Here is a 26,252-nt window from a genome sequence, read left to right on the forward strand (position 1 = left end):
GGCCTGACACTCTATCCATAGTGCCACTCAGCTGCCCTGAAATATATTAGGTGTAAAATAATTGCTACTTATATATGATACTGGGAGGTTAAGTGTCTTACCAGTATTTGTCAGAAGCTGTGTCTTCATTACTATAAATATCTACCCTTTATCCACAATTATATATAATTTCTTTACTTCTTATGTATTAGACACTTAATAAATATCTGCTCAGTTGAATTGAAAAATACTCACTATTGTGCTCATGTCACATAGAGATGGGAAGAAACCATGGAATGGAATTTTTGTGCCTAGTAGCACTAAAAATTACTTCACATAGTTTAATATTTTTAAAATATTTAGTTTATGCCAGGAGCAGTGTTGGAGATAAAAAGACAAAAATAAAATTGATAAATAAATGAAGAAAGGAAGAAGGCAAGGAGGGAGGGAAGGAGGGAAAGAGTGAGGGAAAGAGGTGCAATGGGAAGAAAGAATTCAGGAAGGACAAGGAGAGGATGGAAAGGTCCCCTATCCTTATCAAATAAATATACTGACAAGATGTCCACATATCCTTGTATATACACAATAAATATGAAGTTTTTGGGTTCGGGGACAATGTCAGGAGAGCCTTCATCTAAAAAGTGTCCCCTAAACCAAACTTGTTAGAGGTTAGGAATCCTAAAAGGCAAAGGTGAAAAGAGTGTATTCCAGGAACAAGGAACTCCCTAAGTAAATGCACAGACCTCGATTGTCTCTGTGTGAGGAGATAAAAGATCCATCAATCCATTTTTCTGAGTCAACTTCTTTTTAAGTTTCCAAATATCACAGTGATTGTCATCTTTAAGCACTTCATTCAGTGTCATTAATATAGTAGAGAAAGAGCTTGAAGTAAAACTAATTTACATTGATACTTACTGGACATTTTTAAGGATAATTTTCAGATCCATTGAGACTTTGGGAAATAAGGAATGAGCTAAGAGATGGAAGAGGGAGAAGTGGGAAAGCTTCAAATCACCAACAGGCTTTGTTGTGTTCTCTAGCAGAGACATTAATAAAGGGAAATGTCCATAAAACTTCTAGCTATGTCTTTCTTTTCCCCCCTATTTTTCAATGATGAATTTCTTCCATCTGTTGTCTGCTCTTGCCTTTGAGCTTCCTCTCTAGAGGTAACCAACTATGACAGAATTAAAACATATTCTTGATCTTGCCACAAGGAAGACTCATCCATGGCAGCTTTCATTTCTGCAACACATCAGAGAGGGCTTCCAAGACTTACTAACTACCTGAGGATGGCCACCAAGGCCTCTGAACTTCCAAGAAGGAGAAGCAGTGAATATTTCCTGAATTGGACACTATGTGAGAAAGAGAGAAAGGGAGTAGAGGGGAGAAGAGAGACAGAGACAGACAGGCAGACAGAGACAGAGAGAGACAGAGAGACAAACAGAGACAGAAGAGAGAGAGAGAGAGAGAGAGAGAGACAGAGACAGAGACAGAGACAGAGACAGAGAGACAAACAGAGAGGGAGAGGGAGTGGGAGAGACAGAGACAAGGACAGAAAGGCAGAGATAGAGACAGAGAAGGAGAGACAAAGACAGAGAGAGGCAGAGAGACAAATAGAGACATAGACAAAGAGATAGAGACAGACAAAGACTGAAAGGGAGAGAAAGAGACAGAGACAGAGAGGGAAAAATGAAGAGAGGGAGGGAGACACACACATACACACACCCCAATACCAACTCTTTAGAATGGGGTTCTTTAGAAGATCACATGTCAAGGTAAAAGAGAAATTAATTTCCTGCCCCAATATCACTTTTTAGGAATATCAAGCCCAGGCTTAGTTCAGAGACAGTTCTACAAGACAGAATTTGCACAGTGAACTAGGGAAAATATGATAACATGGTGAGGGCAGACATGGGAAAAAGATGCATCCCTCATCACTCATCCTGTCCTTCATGACTGGATTAGGCATCCTTCCTTCTTCACTCAATCTTCTGAAGTCCCCTTCTCCCTTCAAAGCCTAATTCCTGTGTCAAGTCATCTAAGGATCAGAGCTTTGAGTAGGAATTTCAAGACAGCCAGCTTCAAAGAAGGTGCCAAGAGATGTGGTATTTTCAGATGAAAGAAAGATAGGGGTTGGTGAGTCCCAGAAGGTAGAATGTGAAGGGAAGAGATATCACATCAGAGGATTAGAGATCTGGAGCCAGAAGGGATCTTCAGAACGATCTACTCCAATTGTCTTATTCTACAGATCATGGAACTGACCCCCTGAAAAGTGAGGTCTCTCACTTACAGTCATACAACTAACTAGTGAACAAGAGACAGAATTCAAAATTAATCATTGCCAGGACTCTAAAAATCCACAGGTCTCTCCAGTGTACCATAGTACAGATGGGATGCAAAGTAGGCAGTGAGTTCTGAAGTCAAAAAGGGATAGCAACTGGATAGGACTAGTGTTAAGGACTGTGATGTTAGGATTAGGATTAGGGTTAAGATTAGAGTTAGAGTTAGAGTTAGGATTAGAGTTAGAATTAGGGTTAGGGTTAAGGTTAGGGTTAGAGTTAGGGTTAGGATTAGAAGGGGACTTCTCCCCACATCTCAACCTAATACCCAGAATCCATTTATCAGAGAGTATATACTATAGAAGTTGGAGGAAGACCTTCCTAACTTGCTCCAACGTTAAATTTATCTTTTTCAAAGGCCTCATGATTAGCAGACTTCTAAAAATTGGAGCAATGAAGCAGAAAATAGTGCACACAAAGTGCTATGTCTGGGGCTGAGTTAGGAAACACCCCTTGAAGCCAACTTATTAGCTTCCTATTTTTCCTAGCTGTGTCATAAACTTATCCCATATTCTCTATTGTTGAAGTGATCTCTTAGATAGCAGCTTAGGCTGGTCATTTGATCTTATCACTCTCTACCCTCTATTATATTCACCTATATCCTCATCTTTTGCCAAATTTGAATGTAGTCCCCAAAAGTAAGAACCATGTCTTGAATTAGCTTTGTGGAATACACACCCTAGAACAATGCATTGGATATAATAATATTACTTAATAAGCATTTGTTAGAGCAAATAAAGGCTTATTTGTTATTGTGATTCCTATTAATGATCACTTCAATTTATCTCTGGACTCCTTAAGAATTATGACAATATAATATCACCTAGAGAGCCTAGGATTTGGTAGGTACCTCCCCTTGCAATAGGTTTTCAGTAAACACTATTTGCCAAGACAACAATTAGACATTGGTCCAATGATTTGGGTACTACCTTCCCCTCTCATTATCATAGAAATTTACTAAAATGAATTCAGGACACTATGCCATGTGATATGGACACCATAGACATGATATATAGCCCTAGGATTCAAGCATTCAGATTTTTATTTAAGGCAGATAGAGCAAAGTCACCAGAAAATTGGAACAGAATGACAGGACAACACAGGAGGTTATATAGTGAATATGAGAAACGGGATGGGTGAGCAAAAGGAGGTCTGGATTGGGAGCGAGAGAAGCTGGTTTCAAATCCCACTTCTATTTCTAAAAGTTTTATTGACTTTATGGAAGTCCGTTCTCTCAGCATCATCTGTACAATGAAAGAGATTAGAGTAAATGACCTCTGAGATCCCTTGCAACTCTAAATGTAATGAAACTTTCTGAATGGCACAGATTTTAATTCCTGTAGGAATTTAGTGGATGGGTCATTTTCAAGGCTAGTAAGCCTTGTGGAACAGAGAGGGCATGTAAGATTTAGGAAACAGAGATTAAGGGGAGTCTTTTACATTTTTCAGAGAGAAAGAAGAAGCCATAGTCCAAGTCTTTGAACACTCTACCAATAGCCTGACGTCATGGGGATTTATCATTCTCCTTGGTGGAAAGCATCCCCAGCTGTCAGTGTATCCTTGCTGAATGACTCTCTTTCCCTCCTCCAATTTGACCTCAGAGACATTAAAGATACAGGTGCTAATGTAGATTTTGTTCCACAATTTCCCTGCACACATCCCCTCTCTCAACCTCATTTGCACAATTGGAGGATTGGATTCAATAAACTCTAATGTCCCTTGCAGTTCTAGATAGTATGATAGCCTCCACATAAGCTTCTTAGACTTTATTCTCTCCCCAAACTCTGTGATCCAGCTTCTTTAGCATAGTTGCAATTCCTTCCATGTGATAGTCCTTTCCCTTTGCACCATTGGCCCCCATAAAATGCTTCATCTCCTTGCTTCTACCTCTTACTTTTCCTGGATTTCTTCAAGATGGCTCAAATCTCAACTTTAGCAGTTATCTTTCTCATTCCCCTCCCCAGTGGTGAATGCATTCTTTCTTAGATCACTTCAAGTTTCTTTAGACATATCTTGTACATATGTATAGTTATTATTATGTTGTCTCTTCCATTAGAATGTAAACTCTTTGAGGAGCAGGGACTGTTTGGTTTTTTTTAACTTTATCTGCTTTCCCAGTACTCAGAACAGTGTCTAACACATTATAAGCATTTAGAAAAACTTATTGACCAACTGACTCACTAACTAGTTGCTGACTTCATTTCTGGTCTTGAGAAATTACCTTAGCTGTCTCCTTTGAAGCAAAATATGACCACTAACTGTCTCCTGTAGGGATTTTATGCATGTTCTTAGTAAAAGTACTAAAGGTCCTATGTTGATAACTCAGGTGTTTGTTATTGAATAGAAATGAGAAACTTAAAAAAAAACTCTCTTAAATTTTTCTTAAAAAGGCAGCAAGAAAGCCTAATTTCTCATTTCTATGTGATTCATGTTTAACTCTTTCTAGCTTGTGCCAGAATGGACTAGAGTTTGATGATTTGAGAAGTGAATTGATCTGGCATTCTAGGTCAGGCCATTTGCTGTGGATAAATCTGCTCCCTTCTCTGTTCACTTTTCTCATCCATAATATGAAGATCTCTAAGGACAATTCTAGTTCAGAAGTTCTATCAAAAGGCCTAAGACCCAGCCATAGCTAATGAAAGCCAAACTCCACTACTGAGAGACAGCAGTGAGGGTGAGGAACACTAAGCTTGACTTAAGACTCAGCTCTGCACCTTAGTTGTATCCTTGAATAAGTCTTTAAGCCTCAGTTTCCACATCTGTCAAGGGGGGATAGTAATACATAGCTCATGATGCTCAAACAGACAACATATGTGAAGGCTTCTTTGGAAGCCTTAAAGCTCTGTATGACTATAAGCTATTATTAACCTCAAGACATTACATCACTGTTAAGCAGTCAGCAGCTATTGAGTTAGTGTAGCTGAGTTGTGACTCCTGTATTTCATCTTTATGAATGCTGAAGGATATGTGGGGCCTACAAATGATGCTCGACAGAAAAGGGAAATCCCTAGAGAATGTCAGAATGAAGAAAGAGAGAGTATAGTTCATGATATTTTGAATTAAGCTGCCTGCTGGAAAATTCATAAGCCATCTATGTATCAGAAGACTTTTTTCGTGTTCCCTCAGGGGCTGTCAATACAAAGGTAGAGGGGTTTTTTGGTTGTTGTTTTGAGCTTTGGTGGGTATTTTGCATTTTCAACATTTGAATCCATGGTTTTGAATATTGCTTGTCCAACCTAGAAGCATGAATTTTCAGATTTTCGTAGGATATCTGATGACAATGAGAGAATAGAAGATGTAAGTCAGAAAAATCTCAGTATCTAGAAAATAAAAATTAAAAGTCACTGAAAGAACAATGAAAAAGGGAATGCTTATGTGTGCCACAGAAATAAATTACCAGAAGCATAGTTCAGGACAATAAGTGTAAAGAAGGCCTTCATAATGTAAAACCAGAAAAAATAAATAGGCTAGTCATATAACTAAAGCAAAACATAACCAATGGGTAGCTCACTTGCTCCACTGGTGGCCACTCAAGGTTAATAATATCCAGGAGAAATCCCCTAAGACAGTAATCAGACTCCACAGGGAAGATTTATGAAAAAATATCCATAAGAATTACACAAGTTGGGCAACATTAATTGCTATCTCTATCACTATAGAGAATTCTTATATTAAAGAGATCACAGATCTATAGATTACATCAGAGTAATAGAAGACTGTAGAAGGCAGGAATATCCTTTAGAATAATATAGCCTGCCTTTAGCATGTCAAGCCCAGAGCTGTGAAACATTCTCATTCTCACTGAAGTTCAATTATCATCTATATAAATGACTTTCAAATCTATGTATCTGATCCTAATCTTTCTCTTTAAGCTTTGTTCATTATTACCTACCACTTCTTGTATATCTCCAATCAAATACCCCAAAGAAATTTCAAACTTGACATGTGCAAAACATAACTTATTATATTAACTTTCACATTTATCCATGTCTATTTATGGATCTACCATCCTTCCAGTCACCCAGGTATGACCACTTTAAAATTATCTTCGACCTTCTCCCTCTACTCCTATGTTAAATCAGTTATCAAGTCTAATCAATCCTACCTCCTCCACACTGATTGCATCCATGCCTTTTCTCTCCATTTGCACAGACTGTCTCTTCTAATGTAGATCTCACCATGCTTTACCTGAACTTTACTTTGGCCTCCCAATCAATTTCCCTGGATTGAGCTATTCCCCCTCTCCAATCAATCACATATACAATCAACAAATTGATATTTCCAAAACTCTATCTTACTGTTACTTCCTTCTTCAAAAATCTTCAGTGGCTCCTAGTTACCTCAGGATGAAATACAAAATCTTGGTATTTTAAATAATTTGGATCCCATCTACTCTTTTGTCTCATGTCATTTTCCTTTGTATATTCTATTCCATTCAAACTACCCTCCTCTACATAGTATGACATTTCCATAACTTCCCCCAAGTGATCTTTGATGTCTAATTATGCTCCATTCTCCCCTCTGCCATACACAATTACTAGGTTCTTGCTAACTATGTCTTGGGAGTCATCACCTGCATGAGATCTTTCTTGATCCCTTCAGTGGTCCTCTTTCCCAAATAAAATTACTTAGTATTTCTTAACATATATGTCCTATGTGCTTACTTATATGCATGTTCAAAGCCTTCTCTCTCCCAGAACAATATAAATTCCTTCAAAATAAGAGCTTATTTTGTGTCTGGATTATCAGCATTTAGCAAAGTGCCTTGTCAATAAATGTTTGTTTTTTTTCTCAAACTGACATTAGATACAGGAAATCAGAGATCTAGCATGATACGGTGGAAAGTGGGCAGCTAGTTGGCACAATGAGCCAGGAAGATTCATCTTTGTGAGTTCACATCTGAATCCAGACATGTCTTAACTGTGTAACCTTAGACAAATCATTTAACCCTGTTTACCTCAGATTCCTCATATACAAAATGAGGTGGAGTACAAAAAGATAAATCATGCCAGTAAATGGCTAAAAAATTACTGAATTGAGCTAAATGATGGAAGAGACTCTTAACTAAGAATTGGGAAACCTGCTTTCTAATCTAGGCTCTGCTGCTAGTTAGTTATATAACCTTGGTCAAGTCCCCAGAGTTCTTTGGGTTTGACTTTCCTCATCTTAGTACATAATTGGATTGTCTAAGGCAGTTGACATGTATTTAAAGTCCCTTGCAGTTCAAAAAATTCTACCAGAATGCAGAAAATTCAGGTGCAGCTACACAAAGTAAAGCTGGAAGTGCTCTTATTTACAAGAAATAAATGAGATTTCATTCTGGTTACTCAGAGTGGTGTGAGGAAATTAATAATAATGGATTAACTCAAATATTCACAGGACAAAGGACCAGCATAATAATGCCACATGTTTAAGAGGATTAATAAAAATTAACAAAAGCTAAAAATATAAATGATTAGGGTTCTACACATAATAGCAGCTCAGTAGATGCTATTACTAATTTGACTAGCTAAGTTTCTCTGAACTCATCTGAGTCCTTGGAAGCTCTATTTTCATTTATTCATTAGGCATAGTATTTGTTGAATGTCTAGTAGGCATTGTTTTTTATGTGTTTCAGTCATATCTGACTCATTGTGACCTCATTTGGGATTTTTATAGCAAAGATATTAGAGTTGTTTACCATTTTCTTTTCTAGTTCATTTTACAGATGAGAAAACTGAGGTAAAACAGTTAAGTGGACTTGCCTAAGGTCACATAGCTAGTTAGTGTCTGAGACCAGATTTGAACTAAGAAAGGTGAGTCTTCCTGATTTCAGGGCTGGTACTCTATCCACTGTGGCACTAGCTACCCTAATGGGCACTGTGTAGAATTTACTTTAAATGATAGGGAAAAAATTATCCCATACTTCCAAGAATTAACCATCTACTTGGTGAGATAAAACAACCCTAATTATATATATACATATATAATTAAGTCAAAGAGCAAGTGGTAAAGACTAGTACTGTATGAACTCAGAGGAAGCAGAAGTTTCTACATATTGTATTAGATGAGGAAAAAGAGATATGACCTGGATCTTAACAGAGGAGTATGATTTGGATGCGTGGATTAAAGGGGGAGTCTTCCAAAATAAGATGCTCCAGCATGAGTAAAGAAAATTTCTGGATAAACTTCACACATTCAAAGAAAAATGAGGACACCAACCTAGCTAGAGCAAATAGTTTATGCTGGAGAATAATACGTTATATCATTAGAAAGACAGAGACTTAGAAGTTGATTTCTTCTCTGTAAACCAAAAGATTTATCCAGCTCCATCTTCCTTTAGCAAAGGCCACCAAATTGTGCTATATGCTTTTCTAATATGTCTAGTTCCCTTCTTGAAATGCATTGAAGCTTTAAGAAAATTGGTCTTGCATAGTCAAATGTTAGTTACTAGGGAGCATGAAGGGTGAAGAAAAGCCAAAAGAAAAGGGATAAAAGTGTTGCTCTTTTCTTAGAGCTTCTTAAACAGCCTTTTTGCCCACCAAGCAGAATTGAGCAATAAAACTAACACTGAAGCTGAGAATAGGTTGACTGGCCCTGAGGCATGTTGGCTAGGGTGTTCTCACTCTGAAAAACGATGACAATTCCCTTAAGCAGCAGCGGTGGTCGCAAAAGTAGTATGAGAAGTAGAGAGGAGCATTAGTGTAGCTGAGAAACACTGAACAGCAGCATAGAAGAGTATCATTAGTTGACAGCTACTTAACTCAGTTTCAGAACTACAGCAAGGGACAGCAGCAAATGAACAGCCACAATGAAAAAAGAGCATACAATATTGACATTCCTCCACTTCAGTGGTTATAATTTTTCAAGGAATTTGTTCTCTTCTCCATTGGCATGTGACTGTTCAGGGGTATATTGTTCATTTGTGCATAAAGACTAAGAATATCATCTCACAAGCCTTTTGATAACCCCTTTGTTGTTTGATTGAGGACACCGGAGAAGGATTAGCAACTCCACTTCTTTTCTTCCTGTCCATCTTTCTTTCCTCTTGTCCTCTCATAGACCTTTCATGACATCCTGCCAAACATGTTACTGCAAGTTTCCATGAGTCCCTAGGAACTCGATATCATTAAAGATGAAGTAAAAAATTCCCTAACTAAATCCACTCAAGTACTTTCAACAGAACCTGGATCATGGTTACTATAAGGAACAAAGCTCTGAGATACTAATAAACTGCTTCTGGAACAGTTACTAGACATGTAATAAGCAGTCAGAGATTAGAGAAAAACACAGAGCATTTATCAGCAGAGTTGTCCTGTGAAGCATTTTTTCATGTTCTTGGAAACTGCCTATTACTGAGTCCAGAGATCCCTAAGGGATACATGGAAAGATTCAACAATTATGTCAGGGAAGAAACTCAAATCAAATACCCTCTTTGGAAAAGATTAGTAACTCTAGTTATCTGTAATCTTTTTATACTTTTAAAATGGACAATATTTCATGGCTAATGGTTGCTGAAAGGGTTAACGATGTTTTTTTATGGTCACAAAACATTGTTATCTCTAAAAATTATAAGAAAATTTGTTTGAAGGTACAAGTATCTCAAAAATGGAATAGATGTTCTTTTTGATCCAATGAAAGACTGGCAGTTTGAATTAAAATAAAAAGTTTTTCCAAAAGGTACTACCTTAAAAATCTTGTGCCTTTTCTCCTTCAACACTCAGTTCTTTACTGGGACCTTTATTGAGCTAATGTTTTCTTTACCAATAAAAGTACAGTTGTTGAAGTCCAAATAACTTTCTTCTTCCTCAGCACTATCCATTCAGCTTCAGTGGTGAGCCAAAAGTAAAATTTGAAACAAATAAAAGTAATAAGCTCTCATTATATAAATTTCTATTCAAGACAATCCAGTTATCTCCTATGCATTTAACATAGTGTTAGGTATTCAGAAAGATACTGGCAATGCCCCTGCCCTAAAAGAAACTCTTTCTTGCATAATATGGCTACAAAAATATTTCCTACCTGGGTCATTTTCCTAAATCTGATAAGGACTCTGAGCCTCCAGTTAGAAGAAATTCCTCCCTTACACTATGAGTTCTATGAGATCAGAGACTGTTTTTTGCCTTTTTTTATATCTCCAACACTTAGCACACTTAGCACATAATAGACCCTTTAAAATGCTTGTTGACTGATTGACAACTCATTAATCTATTATGGGGTCCAAGGTGCTGTGAAAAACACTGGAGGATAAAAATGGAAGTTGCTTTCTATTACTATTATTAGTCAAAAAATGACATTTTGCAGAAAAAATTTTTTTCATTAAAAACCTGTCTGTCATCACCATTACCATTCTCATAATCAGTATCATATTAAGATCATCATTCATCATTATAATCATCAAATACTAGTCAATAACTGTCCCCAGAATGATATATGTTGTGCTACACACTTGTCAGCAAGGTTAAATAGATATAGTCCATGTCTTTTTAAGAGTTTATTCTATCTAACAGATGGTGGGAACATTACAGATATCAGCAGATAAATGATACATATGACTGAGAAAAGCAACTGGTCAGTAACAGATCCGAAATTAAACAAAATTAGAAAAGGTAAGCATTGGTAGGACCATAAATTTTGAATAGAAGGAGAAATTTGAGGACATCAAGTTCAATCCCCTCATTTTACAGATGAGGAAACTGAGACCCCAGGGAAGTTAAGTAGCATATGCTGAGTCATGCAGCTCAAAAGTATGAAAATGTCCAGAGAATTTGTCTCCAGTTTTCATCATTAGAATATAACAAACTTAGATACACTTGAGAAGTTAACATTTACCATTTAATTTCACCTCCCAATGGTGCCATCAGAAGTTATGAGAACAATTTCCCCTAACATGTGGGAATTGATATGATTATAATGCTTAGCTTAATTTTTCAGTAATTGTCTCTGGTACCAAGAGAGGAATCCTTAGCTGTTACATGCAAGCATGAAATATTGGAATTTCTACCCCAATAAATCTCCACATTTTTCCTGGCATTCTCACTGCCTCTTCAGAAGAGAAGGAACACAGTCGCTTTGCTCCACAAATCGCATTTATTAACTGAAAGAAAAAAATAATTTCTGGACAAAACTTTTGTTAATGGGCATGGAAAGCCATGTGTTGATTCAGTTCTTAAGTTACTGAAAAGTAAGGGAAATATTGATAAGGATACTTGAAAATTACAGTTCTGACCCTGTCAGTAATTAGCTCTGTGATCTTGTGCAAGTCTTTCCCCTTTATGAGACCTCATTTTCTCCATCTGTAAAATGATGACCTCTAAGATCTATTCAGCTCAAAAACTCTAAAATCCTCACATGCAAGAAGATTTAACATTCATTTGAGAAGTAAAGCAGGATTTCCTTGACTTAGAGTCATGAGGTAGAGATGATTTCCCCCCCTGCCCTTACTTTTTAATTCTGAAGAATGCAGGGTTAAATCTCTTTCAAGTTAGTCATTCAACTGATTACCGCCACCCTACCTCTCTTAAAAATATTTCCCAAATATGACCTTGTTGGAAAAGTCATTAGAACAAGGAAAGAAAAATAGAATGATGTCGGGCAGTGAAGTGGCTTAGTGGGTAGTGTGTAGAACCTGGAGTCAAGAAGATTCATCTTCCCTGAGTTCAAATCTGACCTCAGGCATTTATTAGCTGTGTAACCCTGAGCAAGTCACTAAACTCGCCCAAATTTGCCTAAGTTTTCTCAACCATAAAATGAGCTGAAGAAAAAATAAAGCAAACCACTTCAGTATCTTTGCCAAGAAAACCACAAATAGGGCCATAAATAGTCACAACTAAAATGACTCAACAATAGTAGAATGATGTTATTCTCTTTCCTAAAGTGTAGGAACCTTGATTCGTACAAAGGCCCTCCATGCTAAGATCTTCTCTTACCAAATAAGCCACAAGCATACAAATAAACATCAAAATAAATCCCTAATTTATATTTAGCCATCTTCTGCCTGATTATTTTATTGCTGCTGATAAATTAAGATATTTTATCCAGTGTGTTTCCTACTTCAAAAGCAGTAACAAAAATAATAATTTGCCATTGTGGAGACATACCCCTTGAAGTCTGGATCTTTTTATTGGTCTTATTTGGTCTGGCAAGATGTAAGGGAACTACAATCCACTCTCTAGAGACACAAACCACTTGGAGACAATGTGGTGCTGAGAGATGAATCTTTGTTCCATTCTAAATTTCATCCCTTTACTTAATTAGCTAATGACATCGATACTGTCGCCATGTTCACCTCCTACAACCCTGCTATTCACCCTATGGCTCATTTTTCACCCTGACCCCTTGTACAGCTTGCCCCAGAGTCAGACTTGGCTGCATGGAGGCAAGAGATGATGGAACTTGGCCAGTCTACTCCTGGAAGATTAATTTCAGCAATAGGGGAGAAGGGCTTGGGTTGTCACGACTGCTTTCCTGTTACTTTGCAGAGTAAGGTTGGAGTCACTGAAGCCCCTTTGAAATACCTAGAAAGATATTTACTACTGTATCCATATTTGAAGTTATTCTACTGGGAATCTCCATGAATAGAAAATACAATGGACAGAAATAGGCTTTATTCTCAATTTTGCCTTAGATTCTTAGAATATGTTCTCGAGGCTTCTCTGACTTTCTCCATATGGGGAGAATAATTAATGTTTCATATAAATATTGTGAGACAAACGAAATAGTATGAAAACAATGAGTCTTTCAAAAGAAAGGTGCTATTTAAATTGAAAGTATTTTTAGACTAGTATTTCTCTGCCCTCACCTACTAATTGACCTAAAATCTGTTAAGAGTCTGCTTATTCATACTCCTTGAAAAATAATAATTATCAACTGGCATCTCGTGATCTTCTAGCTGCTTGGAATGGAAAGAATGATACCTCATCTCCAGCAGTTAGCTGGTAGAGCCAGTGCAGTGGCTAGAATTCTGGGCTTGGAATCAAGAGACCTGAGTTTAAAGCTGGCTTTAGACACATACTATTAGTCAAGTGATCTTAAGTAAATCATTTAACTTTTATCTGCCTCAGTGCCATCAATTGTAAAATAAGGATGATAGTAGCACCTTCCTCCTAGGATTAGTGTAAGAATTAAATGAGAGTATATTTGTAAAGCACTTAGCATGGTTCCTGGAACATAGTAAGTACTTAATAAATGCTTCTTTTCCTCTCCTTTTTTCTCTTAGATCTAATAAGAAATTTGACCAGATGGAGGAGGTGACTTTCTTTGTTATTAGGATTGGGCTTTCTTGTTTCAAAAAAAAAAAATTATCCCCTCCTCACCTTAAAAAAGAAAGCATCCTTAAACTGGTTCTCAGAATTTCTATTTAACTTGGAATGTAGATTTTACTTTTAACCTTCTAAAAGGTGGCAAAAGAGCAAGCCAAAAGACTCTAATAAGAAAAATTAAACATTTCTCGAATTGATCAGAAGTAATAGGTAAGATCAAAGGACGTACAAGATTTTCCCTTGAATGTTCTCTTTCCTACCAGTAAATCCTCTCTCATGGTTTCCCTTTGACTCTTCTTTATCAGTCACATGAAAGGTCATAGGGGTCAATCATAAGCATCAATTGGCCATTTAATTCCATCCTATGGACACAGAAATATCTGTCTCTGTCTTTAGTGTCTCTTTTAAGAATTATATTAGTTATAAAATCATTTTTAATTTATATATTTATATTAAGCAAGAAATTTTACCCCCAAATCCATATGAATGGAAGTCCTCATAAATGTTCCTCTCTTTTTCTAGGGCAAAATAATCTCTATTTATTCACTGTGCTGTAGCCACCTGAGCATTTTATTGTGTACTACTTAAAAAGCCTGAGAAAAAATAGTCAGGGAGGAAAGAAATCTGTCATAGTTCTAAATCCCTTCCTAGAGCAGTATGAGCATCTTCTTATGAGTGGGATATTCTATCTTGATGACCTTCCTCAGCCCTGAGCTTTCATACTCCAGTTAAAAAAAAAAAAGCCTACATGCTCATCCAAAAAAGGATAAAGTGAAAAGCTGAGGAGCAGGAGCCAAGTCATTCTCCCGAGCCAAGCCAAACTAGCAATGGAGTATGGAATTCCAGCTGGTCTGGGTTGATGTCAACACAAGCCTGGGGCTCAAGCATGAGGGGAAAGAGATCTCAATTCTCATCTTGGCTTTGCTACCAACTAATTATGTGACCCAGGACAAATTTCCTTTCCTCTGAGTCTCATTTATTTTCTTACCAGAAATGGTGACTGATACCATCTTGGTGTGTATGTATATATAAATACACACACACACACACACACACACACACACACACACACACACACATATATATGTAATTATGCTAAATCCCTCTGCTAGATTGTAATATCTATAAGGGTTGAGACTCATTCGCTTTTGACTTTATATGCTAGAACAATATCTGACATTTAGTAAATATAAAACAAATGCTTGTTGATTGATCTTTGGCTCAAGGACTATTGTATCTGGAAATCCATGCTGGATTAAATTACATTGCCCCTTTCACATAAAGGCAATATGGTAAAATAGATAGGATGCTAGACTGAAATCTGGGTTCAAATCTTGCCTCTGGCATTTATTAGCCCTTAACCTTTCTCTGTCTCGTGCAATTCACTAGGATTTAACATATGGGTTGAGGATCTGCCTGAGTTCCCCAATGATGCACCCTTTGCACTACCATGTTTTTCAAGTCTTCTAAATGTAGAAGAGGAAACATAAGCATCTTTATCCATTTTTCACATTGTTCCCTAAGCTTCTGTTATTTGAGGCAGCTAAGTGGTACAGTGGATAGAGTGCCGGCCTGGAATTAAAGTAAGATTTATCCTCCTGAGTTCAAATCTGATATCTGACACATACTAATTGTGTGACCCTGGGCAAGTCATTTAACCTTGTTTGTCTCAATTTCTTCATCTGTAAAATGAGCTAGAAAAAGAAATGGCAAACCTCTTCAGTATATTTGCCAAGAAAACCTCAGAATGGGTTTACAAAGAATCAGACATGACCAATACAACTGAATAAAAACAACAATTTGCCAATATCTGCTCAGTGGTAACTGAACTTCTAAAGATATGTCTAATTAATGGTTGAGGAAAGTAGGATTTTTTTTTTTGATCTTCAAAAAAAAAACACAAGAAATATTCACGTACATGCATTATTCAGGTGTTGTTAATATTCCTAGAAATTTGAGGGTGATAGAATCTAGTTTCCATCTCATAGAACTTTTATAAATAATAACAACAAATTTTAACAAAGACAACATGGAAGACACTGCTCTATAGCCATGCAGGTATACTGAACATGAAGCCCATTAAAAGTCCTAGGTCTTTTTCAAATTATCTCTTCCCTAGGATATCAGTACGGGGCAGCTAAGTGGATGAAGTGGATAGAGTGACAGGCCTAGAGTCAGAAAGACTTGAGTTCAATGTAGACTAAGGCATTTAACCAGCTGTGTGATCCTGTACAAGTACTTAATCCTGTTTGCCTCAATTTTCTCATCTATAAAATAATCTGGAGAAGGAAATAGAAAATTATTCCAACCAAATGAGGTCACAGAGTCAAAAATGCCTGAAAAATGACTGAACAAAAGGATATCACTCTTATCATATTATATATATATATATACATATATATATATATTATTTACACACACACACTCAATTGTTGTTTGGTTGTTTTTTGTTTGTTTGTTTTTTTCAATCAAGTGTCATTATTACCTATATACAACAATCCTGTGAGATATATACTACATGTGTTATTATCCCCATTTTATAGATGAGGAAACTAAGGGCCAAAGAGTGAAATGATTTATTCGAGATTGCACATCTGACTCTACCAACTATATGTTTATAGTTCTTTTCCAGCTATTTGGCTAAATTATTAGCATAAATCATTAAAGAGCCTAAACACCCCTGCACAACAGTTTTAGGAATCCTCATATCACTTTTGAATGGTTGCCAGTTCTCCCTGAAATTCTCATCAGTCAGGAACTGCTTATAGTTTCTAACTGCTGGCATAGAGCAACCACAAATTTACTCATTTTCACAGCAAAATTTCTTTCAGAAGAAATGAGGGAAGCAAACATTGTGACTTTATAAGCATAAAAGGCTATGTTTAAAACAATGATTCATCTCATTTGCATGAACTGATGATATCATCTTTTTTCTCCAGAATTTCCCTTTTGATTCACTTTCCTTTTTTTCAACTCTCCCAACAATTCCATTACATAATAATAATAATAATTTAATGTAAAATTAAGCATTCTGTTTAACTCACTTTTCATATACCTCTATAGTTCACTTGTCACAATTTCTAAGCAAGCATTGTTCCTTTTAGGAATATCTCATGACATATTTGTACTGGTCATCAAATGACTATAAAACATTTGGTCCTCAGTGGTACTTCTCAAAAATCTAATCTTCCTTTAAGGTGTAGCTTTGATTCCATCTTGTCAGTGGTTTTTCCTTCCCCTCCAGGTTGTTAGTATTCTTTCACTGTTAATTACATTATACTCATTTATCCATGTATAGAGTCATCTCTATTTCTGGAGAATAAAAACTCCCTGAGGGCAAGTATTATTTCAATTTTGTCTTTTTATCTTCAGCATGTGGTCTAGTATTTTGCACACAGTATGTACTTAGTAAATATTTGTTGAATTTAAATGTAAAAAACTAAACTTTATAATAAATTACTTTAGCCCCAAAGGAGACATATAAGAATGTACCTTTCTCCCTTATTTGAGACTATCTATAAAATACTGCATACAGTAATAAAGCTAATGTGTTGACTAATTTTTCTGAATCTCTTTTTTTATTCTTTGATATGTGATGGCTGTGGATGGGGAGACAGAAAGGATACTCTGGGAAATGAAAGCAGTCTAAAATCAAACTCTATTAATATTTTTTTTTAAATTAAATGATTAATTTTGAATGAATATTAAAAATACATACTTAGAATCAGCCTTCCTTGAGAAAGAAATTGGTGAGACTTCATTGGGGGAAAAAAGTTCATCCATCAAATCATAGTGGATCATATTTTAAATTCATGCAGTTTGAAACTTCTCTGGGTGAATGGATCATGCCTCCAGCTTGAACTGCCCTTATCCTGCCAAACCATTCACAGCTGGTAAACTGGTAAATTAAATTCATTCTCAGCATCTCCTGGAGACCTAGGACCAATTCTGCAGTTCAGAATGAATAGTTAACTCCATATTCAAATGATCCCACATGGGATAAATTCTCCTTTGTTTTTTTTTCTAACTTGGAGAATTTAATTTGGGGTTTTATCAAGAAATTCTGATACCTAGGCACCATATCGGATTAATGCACCATTGTTTCCCTCAAATTAAATTAATTTGGTGCAGAATAATTCAGTTGCATGTGAATGGCAGGTTCCTGAGTTCAGCTAATCTGTCTTTAAGAAACCCTAAATGAAAAGAGTAAAAACACAAGACGGAATAATTGTATATTTTCTCTTTTAGAATGGTTTTCCATTTTCTATTATCACACAGTACATTAATTAGCAAAACTATAGTCCATAAGCCAGATAATTTCAATTCTTTATAGTCTGAAATGCACTAGACCGTCACATTTCTTTTTTTCCACTTTAATATTTTAAAGAAAGAAAAAATACTCAAGTAGAATTAAGAAGATTTGAGGAGAGAAATTGAGCTCTCTGCATCTTATTTTCTTCATCTATATAATGAAGGAAATGAGTTAGATGTCATCTAAAGTTCCTTCTAGTTCATATAGTCTATGAATCTATGAAAATATCCTGAAAGATCCACATGTGATACTTTTCACCTCTAAGACAGAGTCCCCCAACATTCTAAGATTTATATCATATATATTCCCCTTTGATTATTTGCCATTTTACTTTTCACAAAACATTTAAAATATACTGTCTTTTATTATGCTTGATGAGTATTTATTAAGTATCTGCTATGTACAAGACACTGTGAAAAGCACTGGGGAAGCAAAAATGAATAAGAGTCCTTGACCTTAAGATACTTCCATATGAGAATTCATAAGTGAATAGAAGATAATTTGAGGGGGGAAAGGGAATAGTTATTGGTAGGAAAAGAAAAGCCTTCCTATAAGAGGTGGCAAATAAAATGAGTCTTGAAAAAATTCTAAGGATTCCAAGAAGTAAAGTCAAGGAAGGAAGATTTTGTGTACATGATCTTATGTACAGTGAAATGCCAACTTCAGGGACCAAGAACTAAGTCAGTTTAACTAGAATGTTGAATACATGAGACCGAGTCTGAAAAAGTTGACTTTTAAGTGCTAAGTATGTGATGGTCTATTTGGTGGACAAAGAGGGATTGTGGTTATGCTTGAGAAAAATAATTTCACTGACTGGGTAGAGAATACATTGGAAAGAAAGAAATTGGAAGCTAGGAGACTAATTACAAGTTCATTACAAAAGTCTAAGATGATGAGAGCCTCAACTAGGCCAATAACCTTGTTAATAGAGAAAATGAGATAAACTGGACACATGTGATAGAGATCAAATTGACAAGACTTGGTGATTGAGTATATATGAGAAGATTAAGAAGAAGGAATAATTGGAGATGACTCCCAAGGTACGAACCTGGGGGACTAGAAGAACAGTAGCACCCTCTATAAGACTAGTGAAGTTTGCAGGATAAGTAAGATTTAGAACATGTTGAGTTTGAAATATCTACGGAACAATCCAGATGCAAATTTCCAACAGACAGTTAGAAATGAAAAACTGGAAGTCAGGAAAAATATTAGGACTGGATATATTCACTTGGGAAGCATTATCTTAAAGGGGACAATTGAACCTAGGTAGTTGATGAAATCACCAAAAAAGAGAGAGATTGTAAAGAGACAGGAGAAGACCCAGGACAGAAATTTGGGGAATGTCCACAGCTAAGAGTGGTAAATAGAAGGTATTTTAACAAATGAGACTAAAAAGGAATAGTCACATAAGTAGGAAGAAAACCAGCAGGGGGAAGCTGAGAAAGGAAAAAAGCTGAAGAGGTAGTCAAAATTTTCCAAAGCTGAAATCAAGAAGGATAAGAAATGAGAAAAGACTACTAGATTTATGAATTTGAATCTTAGAGACAATGGTTTCTGTAACAAAGTCAGCTTTAAGTTTGTTTAGAAAATGAAAGTGGAAACAGTAAATTTAGATGACTTTTTCTAGGAGTTTGGCAGTGGGAAAAAATATATAAAATGTTACCTGGAGGATAATTGAAACAGACATCTCCTTAACACTCCTCCCCTCTTCTTTTCCCATCCCCATCAATACTAGTGAAGATTTTAAATATTTTTTTCTTTTCCAATATTCATAGATACTCCCAAAAGATGGTAATAGGAATTTTATAAAATCTCTGACAGAAAATTTTCTCAGAAGGCCTGTTGTGGCACAAAGTATATAAATTCTTAGATTCTACAACTATACCCATGAGTTCTATAGAATTTTAAGTTCATGAAAAAGCACAGCTACCATCAAGTAGTTGTTCAGCCCTTTACAAGCAATGACTTGAGTGAGATATAAGTCCAATAACCTTAAAGTTCAACCATAATAATAGCTCAATTCTACATCGTTTTAAGATTTAAAAAACACCTTCCCTGCAGACAACTTTGCAAAAGGAAAGGCAAGTGTTATTAATTGGACAGACCCTCTGATATTATCAATAATAGTCAATAAATATTTGTTAATGGCATTTACTATGTGCCAGCAGTGTGTTAAGAACTAGGGATGCAAAGAAAAGCAAATTATGGATGGATGAGATCCTGGTCTAAATAGTGACATGTAAATAGTTATACACAAATGGATGATATTTACAAGATAAATTGAAAATAATCAAGAGAAGGAAGGCATTAGCATCAAAAGGAGTTTGGAAAGCCTTCTTATAGAAGGTAAATTTTTATGTGAAAAAGGTCAGAAGGCAAAGAGAAAAAAATTCAGGAATGGATTTAACTTGGTAAGAAGTGGGTCCACTATTTTATGTGAGATGAAGTGATGGAAGAGATAGTTGCAAAAGGCATCTGAGTGACATGAGATAAGGAGGAGGAATAAGGGGTTCTGGGCCTATGGTCTTTTTTTTTCAGTGAAATATAGAGCAAGCTTCTCAGCTGAGATGGAAAGGGAAAGGAAAACCACTGATAGTTTGAGAAGAAATGAAAAAGTCTGGGAAAATTATTGTGGTGAGTAGGATAACAAGTCAATTAGGAAGATGCAAAAGGATTGCCTATGCAACATAGGATTATTTAACATCATTTTTTGGAATAAGTAGTAATTTTCTTTTTATTTTCCTCTTGTTCTGTAACTTATTGTTATAGAGAGTGTCCTAAGCCAATGACAGGTTAAAAAACTTGCCAATAAGAGTCAGATGTGTGACTTGAACCTGGGTCTCACTACTTCAAAAATCAAATCTCTATCCAATATGCCATATTCCCTCTTTACAATAAGTATTACAACAATAATCTCATTATATAGAAAAAAGAAACTAAGACCCAAAGTGATTGCAATTTTCTCACAGTCACACAGCTAGTAAGCGTCAGAGCCAGAATTCAAACCCAGATCTCCTGATGTCTAGTTCTAGGTTTTATGCTTTATGCTTTCCCTTCTCATATTAATGGTGCAAGGAATATTTTGTAGTGTAGTCTGAGATAATGACTGGAATTGGTTGGTAAAAATTCATTATATTGTCAAAAGTCTCTTCAGTAGAGAGGAAGATGGAGCACATGTATCTAACTTCTATTTTGCTGCTTTTCCAGTAAAACCTTCCTTCCCTAAGTATCCATGATAGGTAAAAGACCACTTGGTTCTGAAAAGCCCAGTGCAGCACACATTCCCCCAGGTACCATCTAACTAGAAAGGTTTAGAGTATGGCTCACCAACACATTGTATAGCCATCATCCAATGACTAGCATAGCTAATTCTGATGAAATGTATTGAATTCCATCAACAAATAGAGAGCCTCCAACTGAAAGAGAAAAAAAAATCTCTTACTACAATAGTTCCTGAAACCATCTCCTGATTTGTAAAGAGGTTGTCATCTGCACCACTAGAGGGTCTACTCATCCTAATAAAATCAGAGTTGAAACAAAATTCTCCTATGAGAAAAAAAGTTCCATTTTTCATATTTAATTCACAACTTCATTACAGTTGGAGCAAGGAGCTCCCAGCTTAATTGTATATTGTTATGAACAGAGAGTTTACATTCTATATACCACTCATAATCATGAATTTTCAAAAAATTAAATCATTAATTTGTCCCAATTTACCAATAGGCTGTACTCTATAAATGATGATTGTTTCACCAAAAAAAAATTATAAAAACTTGCTTTAACTACGATGTTAAGTCAATAGACCAATGTACATCTATTGTTTTTGTTGTGCAGTCATTTCAAGTCATGTCCAACTCTTTGTGATCCCATTTTGGGTTTTCTAGTAGAGATGTTAGAATGACTTGTCACTTCCTTCTCTATCTCATTTTACATATGAGGAAAGCAAATAAGGTTAAGTGACTTGCCCAGGCTTGCACAGCTAGTAAATCTCTGAGACCAGATTTGAACTCTGGTCTTCCTGATTACAGACTCGGCACTCTATCTATTATATGCACCACCTTGTTGTCCTTAAAGCATTTATTAAGCATTTATTATATCCAGGTTCCATACTAAGCACGTAGGGAAAGAAAAAAGCAGGGAAAGAATAATATCCTGTCTTTAGGAGCTCTCAGTCTGATGGGGAAATAACATGCAAACTATACATAAAAAATTGCAGCAAAGCTTCTTAAACTATGGATTCTGATCCCATAGGGGTCATATAAGTGAATGTGGGGTCACAAAATTATGATTATTATCAGTAAATATTTGATTTGTATACATATTTTATAAACCTGTATACCTGGGGTCACATAAAAATTTCTTAGGCGGATATGAGCAGAAAAAGTTAAAAATCTTGAACAGGATAGACTAGAGATTAACCTCAGAGAAGGCACTAACATTAACATGGAAAAGGAGTTTATCAGATAATGGAAGCCAGAAGGCAGAGGTGAGGGAGGCGGATGGACATGGGCACAGCCAGTGAAAATAGACAGAATTGGGAGTATCAGGTTTGAGGAGCAGAAAGGCTATCATTGCCCCTGGATGGCAGAGTATGTGGAGTCTTCCATCAAAGCAAACTGGAAACCTAGGTAGGAACCAGGTTACGAAGGCTTTGAATGCCAAGAGACGATATTACATTTGTTCCTACAAGTAACAGGGAATCTCTGAAGTTTAATGTATAAGGGAATGAAATAATCACATCCACAGTTTAGGAAGATCAATTAGACAGCTTGGTGGAAGATGCTGTAACAAGATATAATCTGGGGAGACCAACCAGAAGTCTTCTACAATAGTCTAGTAGTGTGGGATGAGGCAGAGAGATACCAGGATCAGAGTTAATTAGGGAATATAAACAAGTGATTGTATTTAATAGCACTAATCCGTGTGTATATTTTATAGCAGTAAAATGAGTTCTGGGTCTTCTGAACTGATAATCACAGATCGAAGTTTGAGAACTCTGGGGGACTTGGAGAACAATTTTGAGTATGCTGAAGCCCAAAATGTTAAAACGATTTGTCTAAGATCATCTAAGGAGTAAACTTCAAAGTCAGTTCTTGGTCCCTCTTACTGCAAAATCCCCCTTCTTTCTTCTGCACCATACAGACAAGTTTTACCTACCCCTCTCTTTTCTCCACGTTCCAATATCAATTACATTCTGAGACCTTCATTTCCCAGATCAGCCACCATTCCCTTTAGTGTGGCTGATTATACCTAGATATTAGGAGAAAAATCTGATTATATTAATTTTCCCCTCAAATTATTTACATTTTTAAAAGATAGTGCTCATTAACTGAAATGAAGTCCAAGATTCTTTCCAAAAGCCAGCCAAGCTGGCATGGGAATCAGCTTCTAGAATCAGACTCCTTAAATATTTCTTACTTTTAGAATTTCTTCTCTCCTTCTAATTCTGAATCAACTGAATTTTCTTCAAAAGTTCTGCTCAAAAGAACAAAAACTCTAGCACTCAGTGGTGAATGTGAGTGGATTTTCAGTCATATAGGTATTCTGACAAAATGCCTGGGTCCTTAGAGCCCATATAATGTAGGCTTTATCCCCCTCCTCTTCCCACAGACCCTCTTTTCCTCTATCAAAGTATATGACATCCTTCTCAATATGACTCATTGAATGGATTGAATGGAGAGTATCTATTTGTAAGTCATAGATTAACTATACAATAAAATACAGCCATCTTTAAAATGACATTAAATAGAATTGAAATTATCCTTAATTATTCAGGACTTTGACTGTCAAGACTTTGTTATGCCTGAGAATCATCAATATAATGTTCATCAATTACTATTACCTAGAACTAGCAAAAGAAATATCTGTTTAAGTTTTCAACTGTTTTAGATTCTAGATAAATGGGAGTTAATACTACTAATTTTATTGACTGATTGCTATGGATAATATAATAATATTTTATGTTAATTAGGTATTCAATATTAATGACAGAATAGGAATACTTAAAAATTCTTAGGAGAGGAGAATTATTATACTATCATTTACTATAGAAAGCCAGGAAATCACCTTTTGGGAAATACCTTAGGAAGAAGAGAGGTATCATCTATAGAGAATGAGTTTAGCCCTAAAGAAAAACAAAGGTATGGATTAAGTGACCTTTGAAGACACTTTCCTATAAAATGATTTCTTGATTTCAAATACTTTTAATAGACAAATTTTGTCAATCTTATTCTCAGCAGGTTCCTTAGGGGCACAAACAAATAGAAACAATTTTTGAAAGACAAGACATACTCTCTTATAGACATATTAACTGCCTGCAAGGATGATCTGAATGTAATTCAAGGCTCATTTGGTTTCTCTGAACCTCAACATTCTCATATAAAAATGGGCATAATAATAGTGTCTATTTCCCAATGCTACTGTGAAGGGGACTTTGTAAACTTTAAAAGACCATATAAATGTTAAGTAGTAGGTATTTTTCCTTTTCCCACCTATGCCTGGAGTCACATCAAAAAATGTCATTGCTCTAAAATTGATGAATTATCATGACCTTCAGAAATCTACGCCTCATTTCCCTCATCTTTAAAATGGGCTAATACTTGACCTATCACTTCACAAGGTTTTTGTGAGAAAAGTGCTTTCTAAGCCTAAAAGCATCATAGATATGTATGCTATTATTAGCAATAAGAATGGCCAAAATTGTTCTTTCAGAAGCTAACATTAAAGATTTTTCCTTAGTACCCTCACAATTTTCTCTCTTAGATAAAACTAAGAGATGAGCAAAAACCATATTAACTTTTCTCTTCCAGTCTTTTGACTTTTTAGGCATAATTTGTCCTCCTGAAAGAGAATCCAACCTCTGAATTTGGTAACCCATCCTGGTGACAAAAAAAAAAAAATTGGGGGTGGGGTGGGGAATCTTATTTTATATTTATTTCTTCCAAAGAATTCAGGTTGTTTCATGATTGCTGCCTTGCTAGCTTGTCACTGTGACTTAGAGAGCAGATATATAATTCTAGATGATTATACCAAGCCCTTTTCTCTAGAGGGAAAAACAGAAGGGACATGGACTTAGTTAAAATCTTTGTATAAGTCTAAAAAGTCCTGACACCAAAGCAATTCTGCCAACCCCTCTATTTAGTGCTATCTGACTACTTTGTGATTGATCAAGTCAAATTAACAAATATTTATTAAGAACCTACTATGTGCCAGGCTTTATGACAAAAGATACAAAAAAGCCAAAAACAGCCCTGCCTTTTAATAATTCAAAGTCTAATGGCAACAGGGAATTGAGGGAAAGGAAAGAGATGGCATACAAACAACTATCTATAAACATGATATATAAGGATAAATTGGACATTATCTCAGAGAGAAGGCACTTGCAGTAAGAAAAATAGGAAAGGTTTCTTCCAGAAAATAAGATTTTAGGAGAGATTTGAAGGAAATCAGGAAAATCTACGAGGCAGAGACAATAGCATAAGAGTAAACTCCAAGCATGGGAGACTGAGAATGAAAATACATAGAGCTGGGAGATGGTATGTTTTATGTGAAAAAGACCAAGGAGGTCAAACTCAATGGATCTTAGAGCACAGGAATTGGATTAATGTACAAGCTGACTGAAAAATTAGGAAGAAGTTTGGTAATGAAGAGCTTTAAAAACCAAGCAGAGGATCAGTATAGTCACTGGTTACTTGGTTATCTGTTTAACCTAGTTTGGTACTTTTATAAAAGCTAGAGTTGTGTTTTCTATTTTAGAATAAAATCACATAGCCCCTTATAATTTCAGTCTAAGGTCACTCTGTAGTCAGGTTCCAAATGACTTCCTGGGCTATTATCATATGGATGCTTCCATTTTCAAGGGCCAGAGCAGACCCCAAGGATGCTGCCACGATAGGGAAAAAGGAATTCTTCTCTAGATCCCTTTTATGTGGGTGAATTTATCAGTAGTTTATATGCTGTTTGCAAAGCCCGATGCCATATTAGAGATGGCAATGGTTTTGTTTCTGTTAATGGAGACTCAGAACCATACTAACAGTAAAGGAATCTTAAAAATGGAGACACTGATGAAGTCATTCGATAGAACTAAAGAGTTGTCAGCCCAAATCCCTTTGCTGTTTTCACAGCCAAACTGCAAACATTAAGTCTACTCACACTGCTCTTCCCACTCCCGCTCCTCCTTTTCACTGGCCTGGCTCTGCTGCTGGGCTTGCTTCAAGGTCCAGTATAACTCTTTGGCTCTCAGCTCTTCCTGAAGGCGAATCTGCATTTCTCCCCTTTTCCTCTCCTCCTCTTCTTTTCTCTAAAATGGGATATATTGAGAAAGATGTCATATACTTTACTAAAGAAAAGAAAATGGGGATCTGTGGGAAAGGGGAGGGAGGT

The 26,252-nt window shown here is 36.0% G+C and overlaps 1 protein-coding gene across 1 annotated transcript in view; it reads right to left on the reverse strand.

Moving 5' to 3' along the window:
* SH2D4B (SH2 domain containing 4B) overlaps positions 1–26,252 on the reverse strand; it is a 212,050-nt gene that overhangs the window by 102,191 nt on the left and 83,607 nt on the right. The window contains exon 5 of the mRNA XM_051981966.1: positions 26,022–26,169. Within this exon, the coding sequence (XP_051837926.1) occupies positions 26,022–26,169 (148 nt within the window). The remainder of the gene's footprint in view (positions 1–26,021; positions 26,170–26,252) is intronic.

Source organism: Antechinus flavipes, chromosome 2 (genome assembly GCF_016432865.1).
Source record: "Antechinus flavipes isolate AdamAnt ecotype Samford, QLD, Australia chromosome 2, AdamAnt_v2, whole genome shotgun sequence".
Taxonomy (NCBI): domain Eukaryota; kingdom Metazoa; phylum Chordata; class Mammalia; order Dasyuromorphia; family Dasyuridae; genus Antechinus; species Antechinus flavipes.